Here is a 16,720-nt window from a genome sequence, read left to right on the forward strand (position 1 = left end):
TTCTGCCTTTGGCCCAGGGCGTGATCCCGGGGTCCTGGGATCGAGCCCCACATCGGGCTCCTGGCTCCGCTGGGAGCCTGCTTCTTCCTCTCCCACTCCCCCTGTTTATGTTTCTTCTCTCGCTGGCTGTCTCTCTGTCAAATAAAAAAAAAATCTTAAAAAAAATAAAGTAATAACCCAATTAGGGATTTAGTCTCATTTAAAAATACATATGATTTATTAAAAATATAAAATGGCAATGTTTTCTATAAATTATCCCCACCCAAACCTGTTAAAAGCTGTGATAAGAGGCATGTTTTCTAAACCATTCATAGCCACCCTCCTCCTTTAATTATAAAAGATAAAACATACAACATACTGTAGGTTTATTTTTATTCAAAAAGTTACTGTCTCAAGACATAAATACAAATCAGAAAACAGTACAATTAGGACAATAGAATGTGGAGGACAACAGGTTAGAGTAATATATAAAACATTTTTAGCTGGTTGAAAACAAAGCTGTAAGAACTGCTTTCACAAAGAAATACTCCTTTCAAGAGTGAGAAAAAAAAATCAACTTAGGTTTAAAATCATATATACAGTCCTCTCAGCAGTTCTAGTAAATGCAGTGGTTTGAAAAACAACATAGGCAGTACTTTTTGCACATAACAATATTTGTAGATGGAAAATCTGTTAGACAAGTCTCGTTTCATTTGTTATTAACCATGATTTAACAAAACAATTGTACTGTATCATGATCTTTTAGCTAACCTATGGTTTTTGGCTACCACAGCCCAATGCTTGTTGATTTCTGACTCTAAGAACTGAAAGCCTTTTGGTATTCACCCATTTGAAGATATTCTTGTATTGCAAGCATATTAAGGCATGGAATGATTAAAATAATATACCTCAAGAACTGAGAGACGACTGACAAAAGATAGATATACATGTAATATAAGTTAATATTTTGTTTTAAACGATGTCTAGCTGCCTAAGCCTCGCAAAATGAGTTGATGTCAAAATGGCAAGTAGCCACTTTCTGTTTTAAACTAATTTATTTGTGAAAGGACATAAAATGAAGTTTAAAGCTTAGCTTTCAAAGAATATTATGGGTTATGAATTCTATTATCCCATCTAATTTACATACAGAGGAAATGTACTGTAACCTGTTAGAAGTATCTTTAACCTGAAGACTGCTTGCAAAGACAGATAGATAAAACAATATAAAATACAAATTTAAAAATCATTTTAAAGCATGAACACTCATGCTTTTCTATTTTTAAACATTGTTAAACTTTCAATATATTTCTGAAACCTCATAATTTTAAGTTGGAATTTAAAAGTAAGAAAAAACTAAACAAACTGCGCAATTATAAAATCAGCACCAATTTATATATATATATAATTTTATTTAAAATTTAGATCCCTATTCCCACACTCTAATAAGCTGTATAATTTTTGTTTAGAATTTTTCTGCAAACATACTACAATAAGCTTCTTTTATTTGGAGACAAAATACAGTGGCACTACTGGAAGGAATATCACAACATTACATTTTTATCTTAAAGGACAAGCAAACTTTCAGGGTTGATAATGGGATAAGCATGTTTGAGACTGGTTACCTTCTGGCAGTTCACTGCATCTGGATTATTTCTGAAAAGTATAGAGAAGCTCTTGGATTTTAAAAATATCTTAAAATACATTTTAGATGAAAAAATTGTAAAAGTTCTGCTTATAAGTTTACTTTTCTCCACAATTACAATATTTAAAAGAAAGCTTTGTTGATTGATGTTTTAAGCATTTAAATTTAGAATGCTAAAAACAATTCTATCCTATAATTTCAGGGCAGGGGAATAAATTCATCCTTAACTTTGTTTCTTGGATGTAAACAGAAATCCAGCAGAGGTCATCATTACTTAGTACACCCAGTAAATAAATGTGAGAGGATTCATGTCTGTACCAAATGCCTCTTTAGATTGTTATATTTTCTTTAAAAAAAGCATGAAATAATTGATTCAAAAGCCAACTAACAGCGCATAAATAAAATATTTACTTTCTAAGAAAAACTGTAGCTTATCATCAAATTGTTTACTTGTCCTTTACTTTTTTCAGGCAAACAAAACTGCCCCTCAATGCACTTGATCTTGGTAAGCGTAAGCATGTCATATTCTCCTTAGAGAAAAATCTGTACAGAATTTCACTGTATCTACCACACTTTATTTTAAAACTTCCTCTTCCACTTAGAAAATGACTTCACCACAGATTTAACTGAGTACTGGTATTAAAACATTGACACCCCAAGAACCTAATGAGAGAGAAGAAAAAAAATCTTGTTAAAATTGTCATTCATTTCTTTGTAAAATGTATCTGCAAATGTTATATTAATATTTGTTAACATGAAGTTTAATAATATGCTAATAAAACCACTGAAAAATCCCCCTCCCTTCAGATATATAATTCTAAAATTAAAATTACCATGAATATGTAATGAAGTAACAACATCAGGCCTAATCAAGATGCTACTTACCCCACAAATGTAACTAAGAGCAGGGACCATGTCTCATTTACATGTTTATTCACACCCCTGATGCCTAGATAATGCCCTCAACACAGCTACTTGACATTTGTTGAATGAACAAATGTATGTACTTCTTAACATATACTTCTGGCACAGGCTCAATGGAAAGAGATTAAGAATGCCTTGCAAACTTGGTCATTTCCCTGTGGAGTGGGTATAGCTTAAACAAACTGAGGGCCTCAGAGGGGAGGTGGGTGGGGGAATGGGATAGACTGGTGATGGGTAGTAAGGAGGGCACATATTGCATGGTGCACTGGGTGTTATACGCAACTAATGAATCATCGAACTTTACATCAGAAACCAGGGATGTACTGTATGGTGACTAACATAATATAATAAAAAAACATTTAAAAAAATAAATAAAAGGGCATTTAAACATGTAGACCAAAAATATCTAAGAACAATACAAGCATGTAGAAAATTCAGAAAATCTAGCCTTAGTGAATAAAGAGAACTATAAATTTTAAGAAATTCATTACGTAAGGTGAAATCTGGGCAAAGTAACTTATATTGATAATTTTTTTATACCATTCCAGTTGGTAAAAGAAGGGTAAAATCTAATAATTACCTGTCGCTGACTTAAAAAAGTAAAAGCAGATGATGAATGGATCAACTCCCCTTTGTTCATCAGACAAAAACAAGACATAACTTTTAGCTGTATATACTAAAAGTTAGGCTATTCAATTAAAATTCCAGCACTTACTATGATAATTAAGTAATATTTTAAAATACTATGATGAGCTAGTAAGAACTGATTTTAAAGCCAGAGGTAATGAGCTAAGATTGGGATTGTGAAGGGCTCTTATTTGTAAATGAGGTCTCATTTTAACAAGTCACAAAACTCAGGAATTGTTCTGATCCGAAGGAAGTGAGTATATTCAGACCAGGAAACCGCTACTGACGCCTTGTTCTCCCCCACCCTCTAATAAAGTTCAGGGTTCTCCCTTAATGGTTAGAGTCAGAGACTGGATGCTTAGGAAATATTTCCCCCAAACAAGCCAGATCATGTTTAAAGGTCCCTTCTAGCCATAATATGCTGTGACGCTGAGTAAGGAAAGGTCTGATGATGAATAAAAGGATAAACTCTTAGCTGGTAACTCTTAGTGTAGAGTGTGGCATGAAGATAAACTTTTCAGAGTGCCTAACTAGAAATCACGTGAACAGTTTTTTTTCTGTTTTTGTACAAACTAGGTTGTAAGTAGATTCTTCTACTAGAACATAAAATTAGTTCCATTAGACTAAACCCTTCTTTTACCAAGTTTATACTACAGATAATTCTAATATGAGAATCAACATAGAAGAATGGCATCAATGACACTTTTTGTGCTAATAAACTACACACCTGTTTCTGGTGTTAACATTAATAAATGCTTAAGCATATATTTAAAGTATAAATAGCAAGCTTTAGTGTGTTGTGGCAATACTGGCCCACTAGAAGCAGAAAGTGATGATTGGCACGGTTAAATAAACCAATATTGTTTCCAGATATAAAACTCACTAAGGGGCGCCTGGGTGGCACAGTCCTTAAGCGTCTGCCTTTGGCTCAGGGCGTGATCCCGGCGTTATGGGATCGAGCCCCATGTCAGGCTCCTCTGCTGGGAGCCTGCTTCTTCCTCTCTCACTCCCCCTCTGCCTGTGTTCCCCCCTCTCTGTCAAATAAATAAATAAAATATTTTTAAAAAATAAATAAAAAAAATAAAACTCACTACAATCATGTGTGTATGTAACCCAGAACTGAGCTTCTCAGAGTTTTTATACTACCACTTCTGAATCATGTGGATATCGTGCTACAAAAGATATATTTAGATTTAGTAATGACTTAAAGCATCTATACTGGGATGTTTTGCGTTATTTCACTTAGAACTAGACCTAGAACTGGGTATAAAAGAATTTAAGTCCCAATTTTGCTATTGTCTTGATGACTCACTTATCACAGGCTTGAGTAAAAACAGATGTAGGCTATTGTATAAAAGCAAACACAGATTTTTACATTTAAAAACTTCCGTTACTCTATTTCTTAAGTTATTGTTGAGACAACAGGAGGTAAAGTTTGATGTATATTTTAAAATAAACTAGTACTAACTTAAATATATGTTAACCTAAACACAGATATAAATAAATGTAAATAAACACACATATATATGGTCAAAGAGTTCTCAAGATACTGGAACCTTTAAAGATTATTGGGCACTCAGTTATGTGACTGCTGCCATCATGTGGTAATACTATAAAACTACAGGAATAGATGCATGTGTTCATTTTCCTAATTTTAGTAGAAGCAGCTAAACTACTATCATCTTAGTTATAACATTTTCAATACACAGGAGAATGCCCAAAAAACTCTATAAATAACAAGTAATTATTAGGTCCCTATCTTTGGCCTCACTTAGATTGTCGTTTTCTCTAAATGCTGTCAAAAATATACACGCAATTTACATTGCTGTTTCATTATTTTAGTAATCTGAAGAACACCTTTTTGCAAATCTACTAAGTGACTAAGGAAACAAATGCCTAAAGTTTTCCTGACTTTAGGTGAACCCATAAAAAAATAGAGATCTCTAACTGCCCTTATCAATTCTGACTACAGTTAATCATTTCAACTTCTAAATTACTTTTCTTGGTGTTTCGTGTAAATGAGGTCTGATTTTAGCTCTGGAAGTACAACAGCAGGGACAGCATGAGATTTTTAAATAAAAAGGAATTCAGATCAAATTACTACTCTGACACTAGAGTTGTAAAACTGAACAACTCAATCAACCACTTTTTCAGCCCCAAGTGTGCTTAAGTGTAAAAGTGAGATCCTACCATCTTTCTCACAAGGTTGCTAAGAGAGAGGATCCTACTATATCATGCCCCGCACAGCATCAGGTACATTAATCTCTCAAATACTAGCTTCCACTCCTTTCATTTCAAAGAGATAGTCAAGGTGAACTAGAATACAAACTCCTAGAGGGCAGGGAGAGCATTAAACTCATTTTCGCACCAAATTCCAGCTCAATACGTTGTTGAATTAATGCATTTCATTATACCTGCTTAAAGAGATTCTTTTACTCCCCATCACAGTCATGACCTTCACAGTTTTCTTTAACTGGAAGATACATACTCCCAGATTATCAGGGAGCCATATACTTCAATATGCATGTAAACTATAGACTTATGAGTAGGCCTAGCTCACTTATGCTACTGAGCAGATCTGAAGCGTCCACAGCACTTGCTAGATGCAGAATCTCAGACCACACTCCAGCCCTACTGACACAGAATCTACATTTTAATAAGATCTCCAGATGATTCATGGGCACATCAGAGACTGAGAAACACTGATTTAAAGGATCTCAGGGTAGCTTATCCAAAGATTCCTACACCTGCTATTCTACGAAATGGTGTCTTCTGACTCAAATAACTGGCCTTATTAATAGAATATGTTGGTGTGAGTTAGTCTGTCAAAATTTTTCCAAGAACTATCTGAAAGCAGATTATGAGGTGAGGAAGGGCAAGGAGAGAATAGTAGAAATTGGGGCATGGGAGGCAGGCCTCAGCTGATGGTCAGTCGAGGTAGCAGGTGTTAGGGAGGAAGGAGCACAAACGGGTAGACACTAAAAGGTGAGACGGAAGGGAACTTAACTGGTTTATTTATTTGACAAATAAAACTAAGCACCTATTATGCTAGGCAGAACTCAAAATGAATAAAATCATCACTGCCTGGCGTTCAGCCTATTGAGGGAAATGTAATATCCTATTTCACTACACAGATCTGATAATTATCAAAATAAAAATGTACATAACGTATTATGAGAGCCAAGACTAAAGCATCTATCTGGAGGGTCAGCAAAAACTTCACAGGGAGTGTCAGAACTATCAAAGGATGAATTCACTAGGAGGAAAAGGAAAGAGACAATTCTGGCAGAGAGAAAAGCTTATACAAAGTGATAGTGTCATGAAAGAGTTTAGTGTGTCTGAGAAGAACTATAAGACTCGGTATGGCTGGAGAGCAGGATACATGGAAGGAAAAAGCCAAGGTTAAGTCACAAAAGAGCAAGAACACAAAAGTCTTTGTTCACCACACTGAGAATCCAAAGTTTTTTTCTTAATGGTAATGAGGGAGAGAACCAGATTTGCATTTTAGAAAGATGACTCCAAAAGAGCTTTAAAGGAGTGCTGCGGCAGCGAAATCAGTCTAATAAATAAAACTAAACGCCTATTATGCTAGGCAGAACTCAAAATGAATAAAATCATCACTGCCTGGCTACTGCAATGGGCCAAGTAAAAACTGAAGACTATCTGTACCAAGCTATTGTCAGGGACAGTATGGTAGTGGGGACAAACAGGAGATGTACTTAAGAAACAGAACTGACAATACCTAATAATAACCAGTAATCTCAACTACCTTCTCTTTATTATCAAACCTTCATTCAAGTTCTATTTTTTACCATGTCTTCATATTATGATTATGATTTCTCATTCATCCTATCCATCCATAAATGCCAAGGAAATCTTTCTGAAACACAATTCTGATCATGCCACTCCCTCATTCAAAATCTTTCAATGGGTAACTCAAGCCTACAAGAAAAGTCCAAATTCCTTAACATTAACACTCAAGTCCCAGTTGGCCAGGGATTCAAAGGCACTTTTAATCTGTCACCACCACTGAATCACCCCTCCCCTCCTCCTGAACTCCTCCCTGCCTGCCTCTTTTTCTCCTGCCCAATTGTTTTTATCCATTCTCAAAGTGCTGTCCCAGCTCTTCAATCTCAAATTTAGGGATTGCCTGTACTTTTGATTTTGCAATCATGGGGTACATTTAAATTGAACGTACTGATTCATCCATAATTGAAGCTGGATCAAAGAAATCAGGTTTCAGTTCTGTTCTTTCTCGTCTGTTCTTTGATGGTGGCTAAGGGGGGAAAAAAAGGAAGGGAGTTGACAATCGCTTTATCTATAAACCAGACAGCAGCTGAAAATATTAAAATTACTGTTAAGTGTTCACATGGCATATGTAATTGCAAGTGTACCTTACAAATACTGTATATTCAAACTACAGAAAGCATAAAAATACAAAAGCAAATCATTCACAGAACATTATTCTGAAAGATGAAAACTAGAAAACTCATTTTTGTTTTACTTTAAAAATGCCATTCTCAAATCATTTTTCCTTTAAAGGTGCCAAATTACACTATTCTGAAGAGAAGCCATATTTAATTATTTCTTCCTTTTAAGGAGAATACAGCACGGTACACTAAGAAGTAGAATCAGAAGACCTAGCTTATAGTAAGTCTCAGCTTTTCCTCAGTTTTGTCTCCTTGGACGGGCTAATTGTCTTAAGTTTCAATATCCTCAATTCTCCCAACCTACCTCACAAAGTTGAATGATATATGTGGCAAGATGAAATATGTAGCAGCATTTTATGTATGATAAAGCCCTATTCGAATGTGATATTTAATATGCAAATCTGTCTCAATAATAGGGTAGTATCAAGTTACTAATGCATTGTTTAGATAATGGCAAATAAATGGAAAATAAGGTGCATATGATAGCTGGTATAATAGAAAGCAAAATGTATTCTTTAAATTGATATGTTCCTAAATTAATCTGAAAATTTACCATCTTAAACTAAGCTAACATCCTCTTCAACCTCACCCTTTTCATATACCCTTTCAATCCCTTTTCATATACCAAAATACCTGGCGACTATTTTATTTAATCTTTTTACAAAACTTACTTTTCATGCCAGGTATTTCCTCGAATTCTAACTTAATTTCCAAAGGATTTTAAATGAAAATCTGACAAATCATTAAGTTTCTTACCAAGTCTATATCCATGGTGTCGAAATCCATTCCTTCGTTAAGATCTTCAATCCTCCCTTCTGAGGACATCATAACATCTTCAACAATCGGCTCTTCATCATCTTCCATTAGGCTTGTACCACGCCGACTAGAGAAATATAAAATAAAGTCAAGATCTGAACCAATGCTGTGACTATTAATATATTGGCAGCAACTATGTAGCTCTCTATATTGAAGTGTAATGGAAAATGATGAAATTAAAGGTCAGGGAAAATGATTAGGCATTGATCATGTCATCAATGATGTCAAAACCCCAATGTTCACTTGTCTAAAAATGCTAAGGAGTTGTTTATTCTACATTACTTCAATACATTTAGCTTGATAGTTCTGATATCCCATATAAAAGTTCAATGAGAATTTCCCACATGGGAACAGACAAGATACCTCAAATCCTTTTTGAAAGTAGGCAGGGTACAAATTAATAAACAAATATAAAACAGAGACCAAAGAAATGACATTTTCAGAATACATATATTTTCACTAATATATATTCGTTTTACCCATCATTCACTCAGTACCTAATTTGTACCAGGCACTCACTCACTCATTCATTTACACAGTGCCTACTATGTGCCAAGCTTCTTTTATGTCCTATGGATGCAAGCAAAAAAAAAAAAAAAAAGATAAGACATGGTTCCTGCCCTCAAGGAGCTCACAGTCTACTATGGAAAAACAGAGATAATTAATTGTAATAAAATGTGAAAAATATCACAAGAAATATATATCAAGTTCTATAAAAATTACTGAAAGAAGAGATTAATTATGCTTCAGAAAGAAATGAGCAACATTTATGCTAAAACTTGGATTCTGTGTCCTATGAAACTCAAAACTAAGACATACGTAGAAAAGTAAAATAAAAACTTAAAACCGAAAATTCTATTTGTTATCACATAATTATAAGCCATAAACTCAAATTTCAAATTCACAAATTAGCTCAGATCAGCATGAAGGAATCAACATAATAGTGAAATCAAAGGTAACTAGTTGCCCAGTTTGGCCAATATTGCCTTCTTTTCTCACTCATTTAACGATTCCCACCACTACCAAAATAAATTATTTTACTTACAATTTACACATCACTATGTTGAGTTTTAAAAAAATAATATAAAGACAGCAAAACATGATGTTTAATCCAGGCTACCTGGACAAATATGTTGACATTTTCTAAGAGTTCTGGACAGTATATTTGGTAGAGGCAACTATGAAGGAAGTGTATGTGCTTTGTGGACCATGTTACAGAAAACCTGAAATCCATCCTGCATCTCATTCGGAGTAGAAGATATGTGTAATATAAACTATAAAAATACAAAGAGATAACTTGGAAATATTTTCAGTTATACAGCAGATACCATTACAGAAAAATCATTATAAAACAAAAATATTTTAAAGTGTCAGGCAACAGACCACTTAGGGCACAAACAACCAAACGAATCTTATGGTAATGATCATTTAAATGGGATAATCTTTTATAGTCACCTGGGGAAGTTTATCTCTAATGGGAATTAAAAAATCTACAAACAAAAGAATAATGATAAATGGTACTGAGTAGTGAGATGTTATGGAAGATCTTAGGGACTCGCGGAAAATTTTCAGGGGTGAGGTAAGGACCAAATGACTGTATGGTAGAATTGTTGAACTGGTGACTGGTTGGTTGGATGCTAAGAAATTAGCTTGTTGAATTCAGCATGAAATAAGGATATATCACAGGGAATGTAGTCACAGAAACAGAGAACAAGAGGCAGAATCAAGTCATAGTATAGATGATGACCATATCAGACAAGTTAGGATCAGAATCTATACATGTAATAGAGTATACTTTATCTGTAGAGATTCATAAGACCAGTATAGAAATAACTAGAGCAAATTTTAATAGGTTACCACGCATGTGGTAAATGATCATTTCTTAAGAAAAACAGGTGAAATTCTCATCATTTAAAAACCAACAAAATGAAACATAAATTTTAAAAAGGTAACAATTACTATCTCCCAACATTAAAACATATGCCACATTATGTTACAAATACAAAGCTTTCAAACCCAAAACTTAAATAATCAGAATCATATGTTCCCTTTTTTATACCAATCATCTAAAGACTGCTTTTCTGCCATCTCTTCTACAGCCAAAGCTAATAAAGATTCATAAAAGTCTCATACAGATTCCAGTAAAAAACAAAGTATTTAAAACTTAAACTACAATTTTTTGCATTGGACATTTATTCATTCAATGAACATTTAACTTAGCACTTTTTATGTGCCAAGCACCAACAGGCAATGAAAGTGGTCCCTGCCCTTGAGGAGCTCACAGTCTAGAGAAAGGGACAAATTCATAAACAAATAATTACAATACAATGTGGTAAGTGCTGTAAGAAATACAAATATACATAGTGTTAACGGGAGCATACATCACCACAGCTTCACTTAAGATGACACCTGAGCTTATTCTTTTACAATGATTTCACCAGCTGCCAAGGAATGGGGGATAGGATACTAAAATATAGGCAGGGGCCATATTTTGAAAGATCTTGCATGCCATGAACTAAGGAGTTTGGACTTTATCCTATAGGCAATGGGGAGCCATGGGAAGGTTTAAGTCAAAGAGTTACATGACCAGATTTTTATTCTACAATAGTCATTTTTGATGGCAGTGTGAATGATGGAGTGGTGGTGGGGAGTGAGGGGAGGAGTTTGGTGAGAGGATAAATGGGAGATTTGAGGGAAGAAAACAAGTTAGAAAGCTAATACAATGGTTCAGATGAGGGATGAGGGCCTGAACTAAGCTGGGGAATCAATTAAGATGTAACAAAACTGGACTTTTAGCTATAATTCTGTGTACCAAAATAAAGAAGGATTCAAATTTAAACTTTTCCAACAGATCAACCTAAGATTGGTCCTTTAGCTAACTAGTGAATATTTGACTTTGAAAGTTTTCTTCTGTTGGAAAGACCAAATTTTAGTTCCTTGGTTATTTCAGCTTACTCTAGAGAGTCTGCTGAAATTTTTAGGCAAGGCACACATTAAAATATGTTAAAATGAATTAGTGAACTTCCTAGACTCAGACAATAAGGCACTCTCACTTACATGGCATGCTGAAGATTAGTTCGCAGTTTAACATAGCTCATTGCTGCTCTCTCCTGCTGTTGCCTTGCTTCCTCGTGTTGTCTTTGAGCTAACATCCATGTTACCTGCGTGCTTCAAGGAGAATTTTATTCTTCTTTTAACTTAACTTTTTTCTATGTAATTAATAAAGTTATAGTACAGAAAATTATCAAATGTACTTACTTATAATCAAGAGGAGTTTGATGATGTTCAGTCTGCATTGGATAGACATTCATGAAGCTATCCTCAGGTCGTAATCTTTTGGGCTCTCTCATAATCGTTGAGGTGAGTTGTGGTGTCTGCATCATAACTGGGGTGTGCAGTGTTTGCTCTCTGCTTAACCACATACTGTCGCTACTACTGCTTTCTTCAGCTAAAAGAGAAAATTAGTAGCAATAAAGTTCAGTCACTAATTTTGACTAACCAAATGTCTACTAAAACCTGTTCAGGTCAACAAACATCTGGTTGCTTTTCACATGCTAGTGCTTGAAACGGGGATACCAAGGTATGTAAGGTGCAATCCCTGACCTTGGGACAAAGAAAACACAGGCAATGACAACACAGTGTGCTAGTGCTACAAGAGAGGGCTGCACAGGTGGAATGGGAGCAATGAAAAGGATCAGAGCCAATTACCCAAAAGTGACTTCTAATTAGAGTAGATACTGTGTAAACCGTGACATTTTCCAGGCAGGGGGAAGAACATAAGCAAAAACACTGAGGCACGAAACCAAAATGACTGAACCATATTAATCTGCTGATATTCAGCAAGTTTTTGACCTGCAAAAATGGCAATTTCATATGGTTCAAACTAAGAGTTTGATACTCCTAGGGTAAGTGGCACAAGGTAAGGCTGAATAAAGAGGCAGGAATCAATTTACGGAAAGTCTTATAAGCTGTGCTAAGGTGGCAGGAACTACTGCCGAAGGTTTTATGGAAGGGAAGCAATGTGGAAGTTACATGTTTTAGTCAAAATATGTGGTGGCAGTGTGGAAGGTGGACTTAAGAACATGAAGACTAGTGAGCAAACAGGCCAGTTAGGAGGCTAACTGTAAAGCCCAGGTGAGTTAGAGGTGGGAAAAGGAATGGATACAACGGAAGAATGATTCCTAGTTTATAGGATGCTCACCAACTCCAAGGGGAGCACAAATCCATATAAGCACTGGACCAAAAACACCAGATTCACACCTGCAAAAGCTATTTATTTTCAAATCTGTAGATGCCGCCATGATTAATAAAAGACAAATTCACATGCAAGTGTTACTGAATTCACAGTAATTTTTTTAAAACCACTGATTTGGGAGGTGAAATTGATAGCACTTGATGACTGATGGAATACGAGTTTGCAGGAGAACTATTTTATTAGAAGATTACACATGTGCATACAGATGTGTTTTTAAGAAAAGAGTGGAAAGGAAAATGTACTAGCAGCTAATGCCCTAGTAACAGATAGATTAGACATAAATTTCACAATCTGCAATATAATTACATCAGCCCTTAAGTTCTACTATGTTTAGGCTCCAATTCAGCCTTCAAAATTGCTGTGATCTGGCCAATCTATCAGCAGTCATTCTTCTTCTAACTTACTAACACCCCAATTTCTATGGCTTTTTCCAAAAACCTAAACAGAGCATGGACTCTTTCTGTAAAAGTTGAACTATCTGGTTTGATAATCTATCTTCAAGATGTTATATAAATAACAATTCATTTGTTCTCCATCTAGTCTAAGGAAAAGGAGAAATTTGATGGCCCAGCATAAATCTGTAACAATTAACTATTTGTTCAGATGAGAAAAACCTACAGTGATGTGCAGGACATCATTTTTAATCAGATAACTTTTCGACATAAATCTAAGGTTGTACCAGTTCTAAGTTTATGTGTTTATATTACTGGACAAAAGATACAACCATTAATCCGTGGGACAATCAAGTACTGAACACTAGATACCTGATGATGGCTGAAGAATTATGTGACAATTAGAAAATATGGCTCCCAAATCTCTGACACTCCTCACATTAAGAGGTGGAGGATTATGTCCCATCCCCTTGAAGCTGGGCCCTGATTGCTTGGTCAAGAGAATATGGTAGAAATTATGCTATGCCAGTTTCTGGCCTTAAAAACCTGGCAGCTTCTACTTCCTGTCTCTTCAGACACTTGCTCTTGGAGCCCAGTCACATTCTGTGAGAAAGCCAAAAGCCAGATGGAAAGGTCAAATGTAGGTGTTCTGGCAGACAATCCACCTAAAGCCCAAGGTGATAGCTAGCACCAGATAAGTAAAGGTGCCTCCAAAGGATTCGTCACCAGCCTTTGAGTCTTCCTAGCTGAGGTATAAGACATCATGTCCCTGGTATGTCCTAAGTTTTGGGGTAGTCTGTTATTCAGCAATAACTGGAACAAATTTTGGCAACTATGCTAATTTGTTTAAAGGTTCCAAAGGAGAGTGAAAAAATCCTCAGGCCCATTATGAACCAACCCTACAGGGCTAGGAGTTCAAGAGATTCAAACGTCATAATGCATTCCTACTTCTAGGATTACAGACAGAAATCTTTATCAAGTTCTTCATGATAAATCACCTCTTCACAGAAATTCAAAAGTCAGAATCTCCCTGAATCTGTTGCTCCACACTTAAACTAGATAATCTGATCTCTTAAGTAACAATTAGCTCTATAACGCTAAGTCCATATCCCCAAGCATATACCGTATACCATAGTGATTAAAAAAAGCAGAGGTTCCAGAGTGAGACTGCCTGGCCACTGAATAGCTATGTGACCTTATATAAATTACTTAACCTCTCTGTGTTGGTTTTCTCATTTGAAAAATGAGGATGTTCCTGAAGTTATGAGAACTGAGTTTATGTATATAAAATGCTGAAAACACTAAACTTACACATAACTGGACACACTTCGCAAGATATTAACAACACATATCTCAAATTTAAAACTAAGGTGAACCTAATGACAATTCAGTTGGTAAACATAAGGGGTAAGTATAAAGAGAATGAACTATGTTCTTACTGAGTGCAAGTTGCATGCCTTCAACTACTTTCCGTTTTCCTGTAGATGGTTTTGATTTTTTACTCCGCACAGTTGACCCCCGACTGCTGATTCCACTAATGACTGACATGGTATCATCGTCACCACCAGCTAGCAAAGAATTTCGGTAAGACATCAGAGGAAGCCACACATCTTCTCTTCGGAGTGACATCTGAAAGGTCATGAACTTTTCCAAGTAAACATACCTTAAAAAGAAGCAGAAACCATTAGCTTTGATACATAAAACTGCCATAGCTTTTATTCCCTTTTTATTTATTCCTAATAATCTTAATGCTCACATACCATAAGGAACACTCAATTTTATTAGAATTAAACAAAAAATAAATTAGAATAAAATAAAACAAACATTTCCTCAAAGCATATAGTAACAACTGAAGGATGTTAGTGTTTTCTTTCCTAGTATGTCTCTGTTCTATCCGAACTTTACAGGTCTTCTGCTAGAAGAACAAACCCAAGTCATATTTCTGGAAAGAGGACTGGATTTAAAATCATGCAGTTGGGGTTCTGGTACCAGTTCCATCAACCCCTAGCTGTATAAGCATGGGCCCATTACTTCACAATTCAATCTTAGCTTCATCAGTACACGGACAAGCAATTTTGTTTCTGTCAAGACTCTTCATTAAATGAAATAATCCAGAGCATTTCAGCTTAGCATTTGTAGAGCATCCACTATGTCACTATGTCCCCAGCACTGGGGATTGGTACAAAAATGAATAAGATATGGCTCCTATCTGCAAAAAAGTTTCAGCCTGATGGAAGTCATACATTTACCCTTGGATGCAAGCATCACAAGGATTCTATGGCTTAAATGTAATACAGCAATCAAAGTTCAACTAACATTTGTGTGACTACTTATGTGTTAGGCGTTTTTCTCTTGGGATCTTTAACTTTATTCTTACAATCCTGTGAGGGAGATACTCTCCTCGTTTGACAGATGAGGAAGCAAAAGGTAAGAATGAGAAAGCAATATAACCATGATTCAAATCCCACGCTTTTGACACTAAGAGTTTAGTGTTTTACTGTCTAAATTATCCTTCAAATACATGAACACAATTTTTGTCAACTAACCATAAAAAGTGCAACCCAAATCATCTGCTGTCATAATAATGACTAAGTCTAATCGATTTAAAATCACCAGTTTTGAACACCATTAAAGAGAAAGGATGAGAGGAATCAGTTACAAAGATACTGCTTGGTGTTAGCATTTCTTAATTATATTTCAGCTATACAGGATCAAGTCCCACATAAGGCTTCCCCACTCAGCGGGGAGCCTGCTTCTTCCTCTGACCCTCCCCCCTCTCATGCTCTCTCTCTCTCGCTCTGGCTCACTCTCTCTCTCTCAGATAAATAAAATCTTTAAAAAAAACCAAATATGTATCTACCACATACCTTAACTGAACATTCCAGATAGGGAGCCCTCCCTGACGTTATTTCCCTTTGCCTTCTTCCCTGCCACAAAGGCTACCACTAACCTGAACTTGTATCCCCACACATACTTTTATATTTTTAATATATATGTTTTTTCTCAAGTTTTGATTTAAATTCCAGTTAGTTAACATACAGTATAACAATGGTTTCAGGTTTAGAATTTAGGGATTCAACAATTCCATACAACACCCAGGGCTCATCACAAGTGCCCTTCTTAGGACCCATCACCTATTTAACCCATCCCCTCACCCACCTCCCCTCAAGTAACAATTAGTTTGTTCTCCACAGTTAAGAGTCTGTTTCTTGGTTTGCCTCTCTTTTTTCCCCATGTTTGTTTGTTTTGTTTCTTAAATTCCATGAGTGAAATCATAATATACTTTTAATATATATTTGTCTGTAAACATTATAGAACAGTTTTATACTTTGCTTTTTGTACTCAACATTATGTTTTAAAAATCTAACCATTTTTGGAGGAGAGTCATCAGCTAATGTTATGGTGTTAATCATTTTCCAATATATATGTACATCAAATCAACATGCTGTACACCTTAAAATAAAGTTAGGAAAAAATTTTAAAGATGAATGAGATCTGAGGATATAACATGATTATAATTGATGATGCTGTATTATTGTAACACTGTATAACTGAAATTTGCTAAAAGAGAACTTAAGTGTTCTCAAAAAAACACAGTAAATATGTGAGGTTTTGGATGTGTTAATTAACTTGATCAGGGGGATCCTCTCACAAT

At 35.4% G+C, this 16,720-nt stretch overlaps 1 protein-coding gene across 10 annotated transcripts in view; it reads right to left on the bottom strand.

The window, feature by feature from the left end:
• Positions 1-355: 355 nt before the first annotated feature.
• Positions 356-16,720, bottom strand: part of STAG2 (STAG2 cohesin complex component) — a 131,232-nt gene continuing 114,867 nt past the window's right edge. For 9 of the 10 annotated variants that reach the window (XM_087859570.1, XM_087859562.1, XM_087859565.1 and 6 more), the window contains 6 exons: positions 14,505-14,728; positions 11,677-11,866; positions 11,476-11,586; positions 8,359-8,485; positions 7,371-7,448; positions 356-2,284 (listed from right to left, as the gene is read on the bottom strand). In XM_087859570.1, the coding sequence (XP_087715696.1) occupies positions 2,261-2,284; positions 7,371-7,448; positions 8,359-8,485; positions 11,476-11,586; positions 11,677-11,866; positions 14,505-14,728 (754 nt within the window). In that variant the 3' untranslated portion in view covers positions 356-2,260. The remainder of the gene's footprint in view (positions 2,285-7,370; positions 7,449-8,358; positions 8,486-11,475; positions 11,587-11,676; positions 11,867-14,504; positions 14,729-16,720) is intronic. The other variant, XM_087859571.1, reaches the window with a different exon arrangement.

Source organism: Ursus americanus, chromosome X, assembly GCF_024610735.1.
Source record: "Ursus americanus isolate L20-20 chromosome X, mUrsAme1.1.p, whole genome shotgun sequence".
Lineage (NCBI taxonomy): Eukaryota > Metazoa > Chordata > Mammalia > Carnivora > Ursidae > Ursus > Ursus americanus.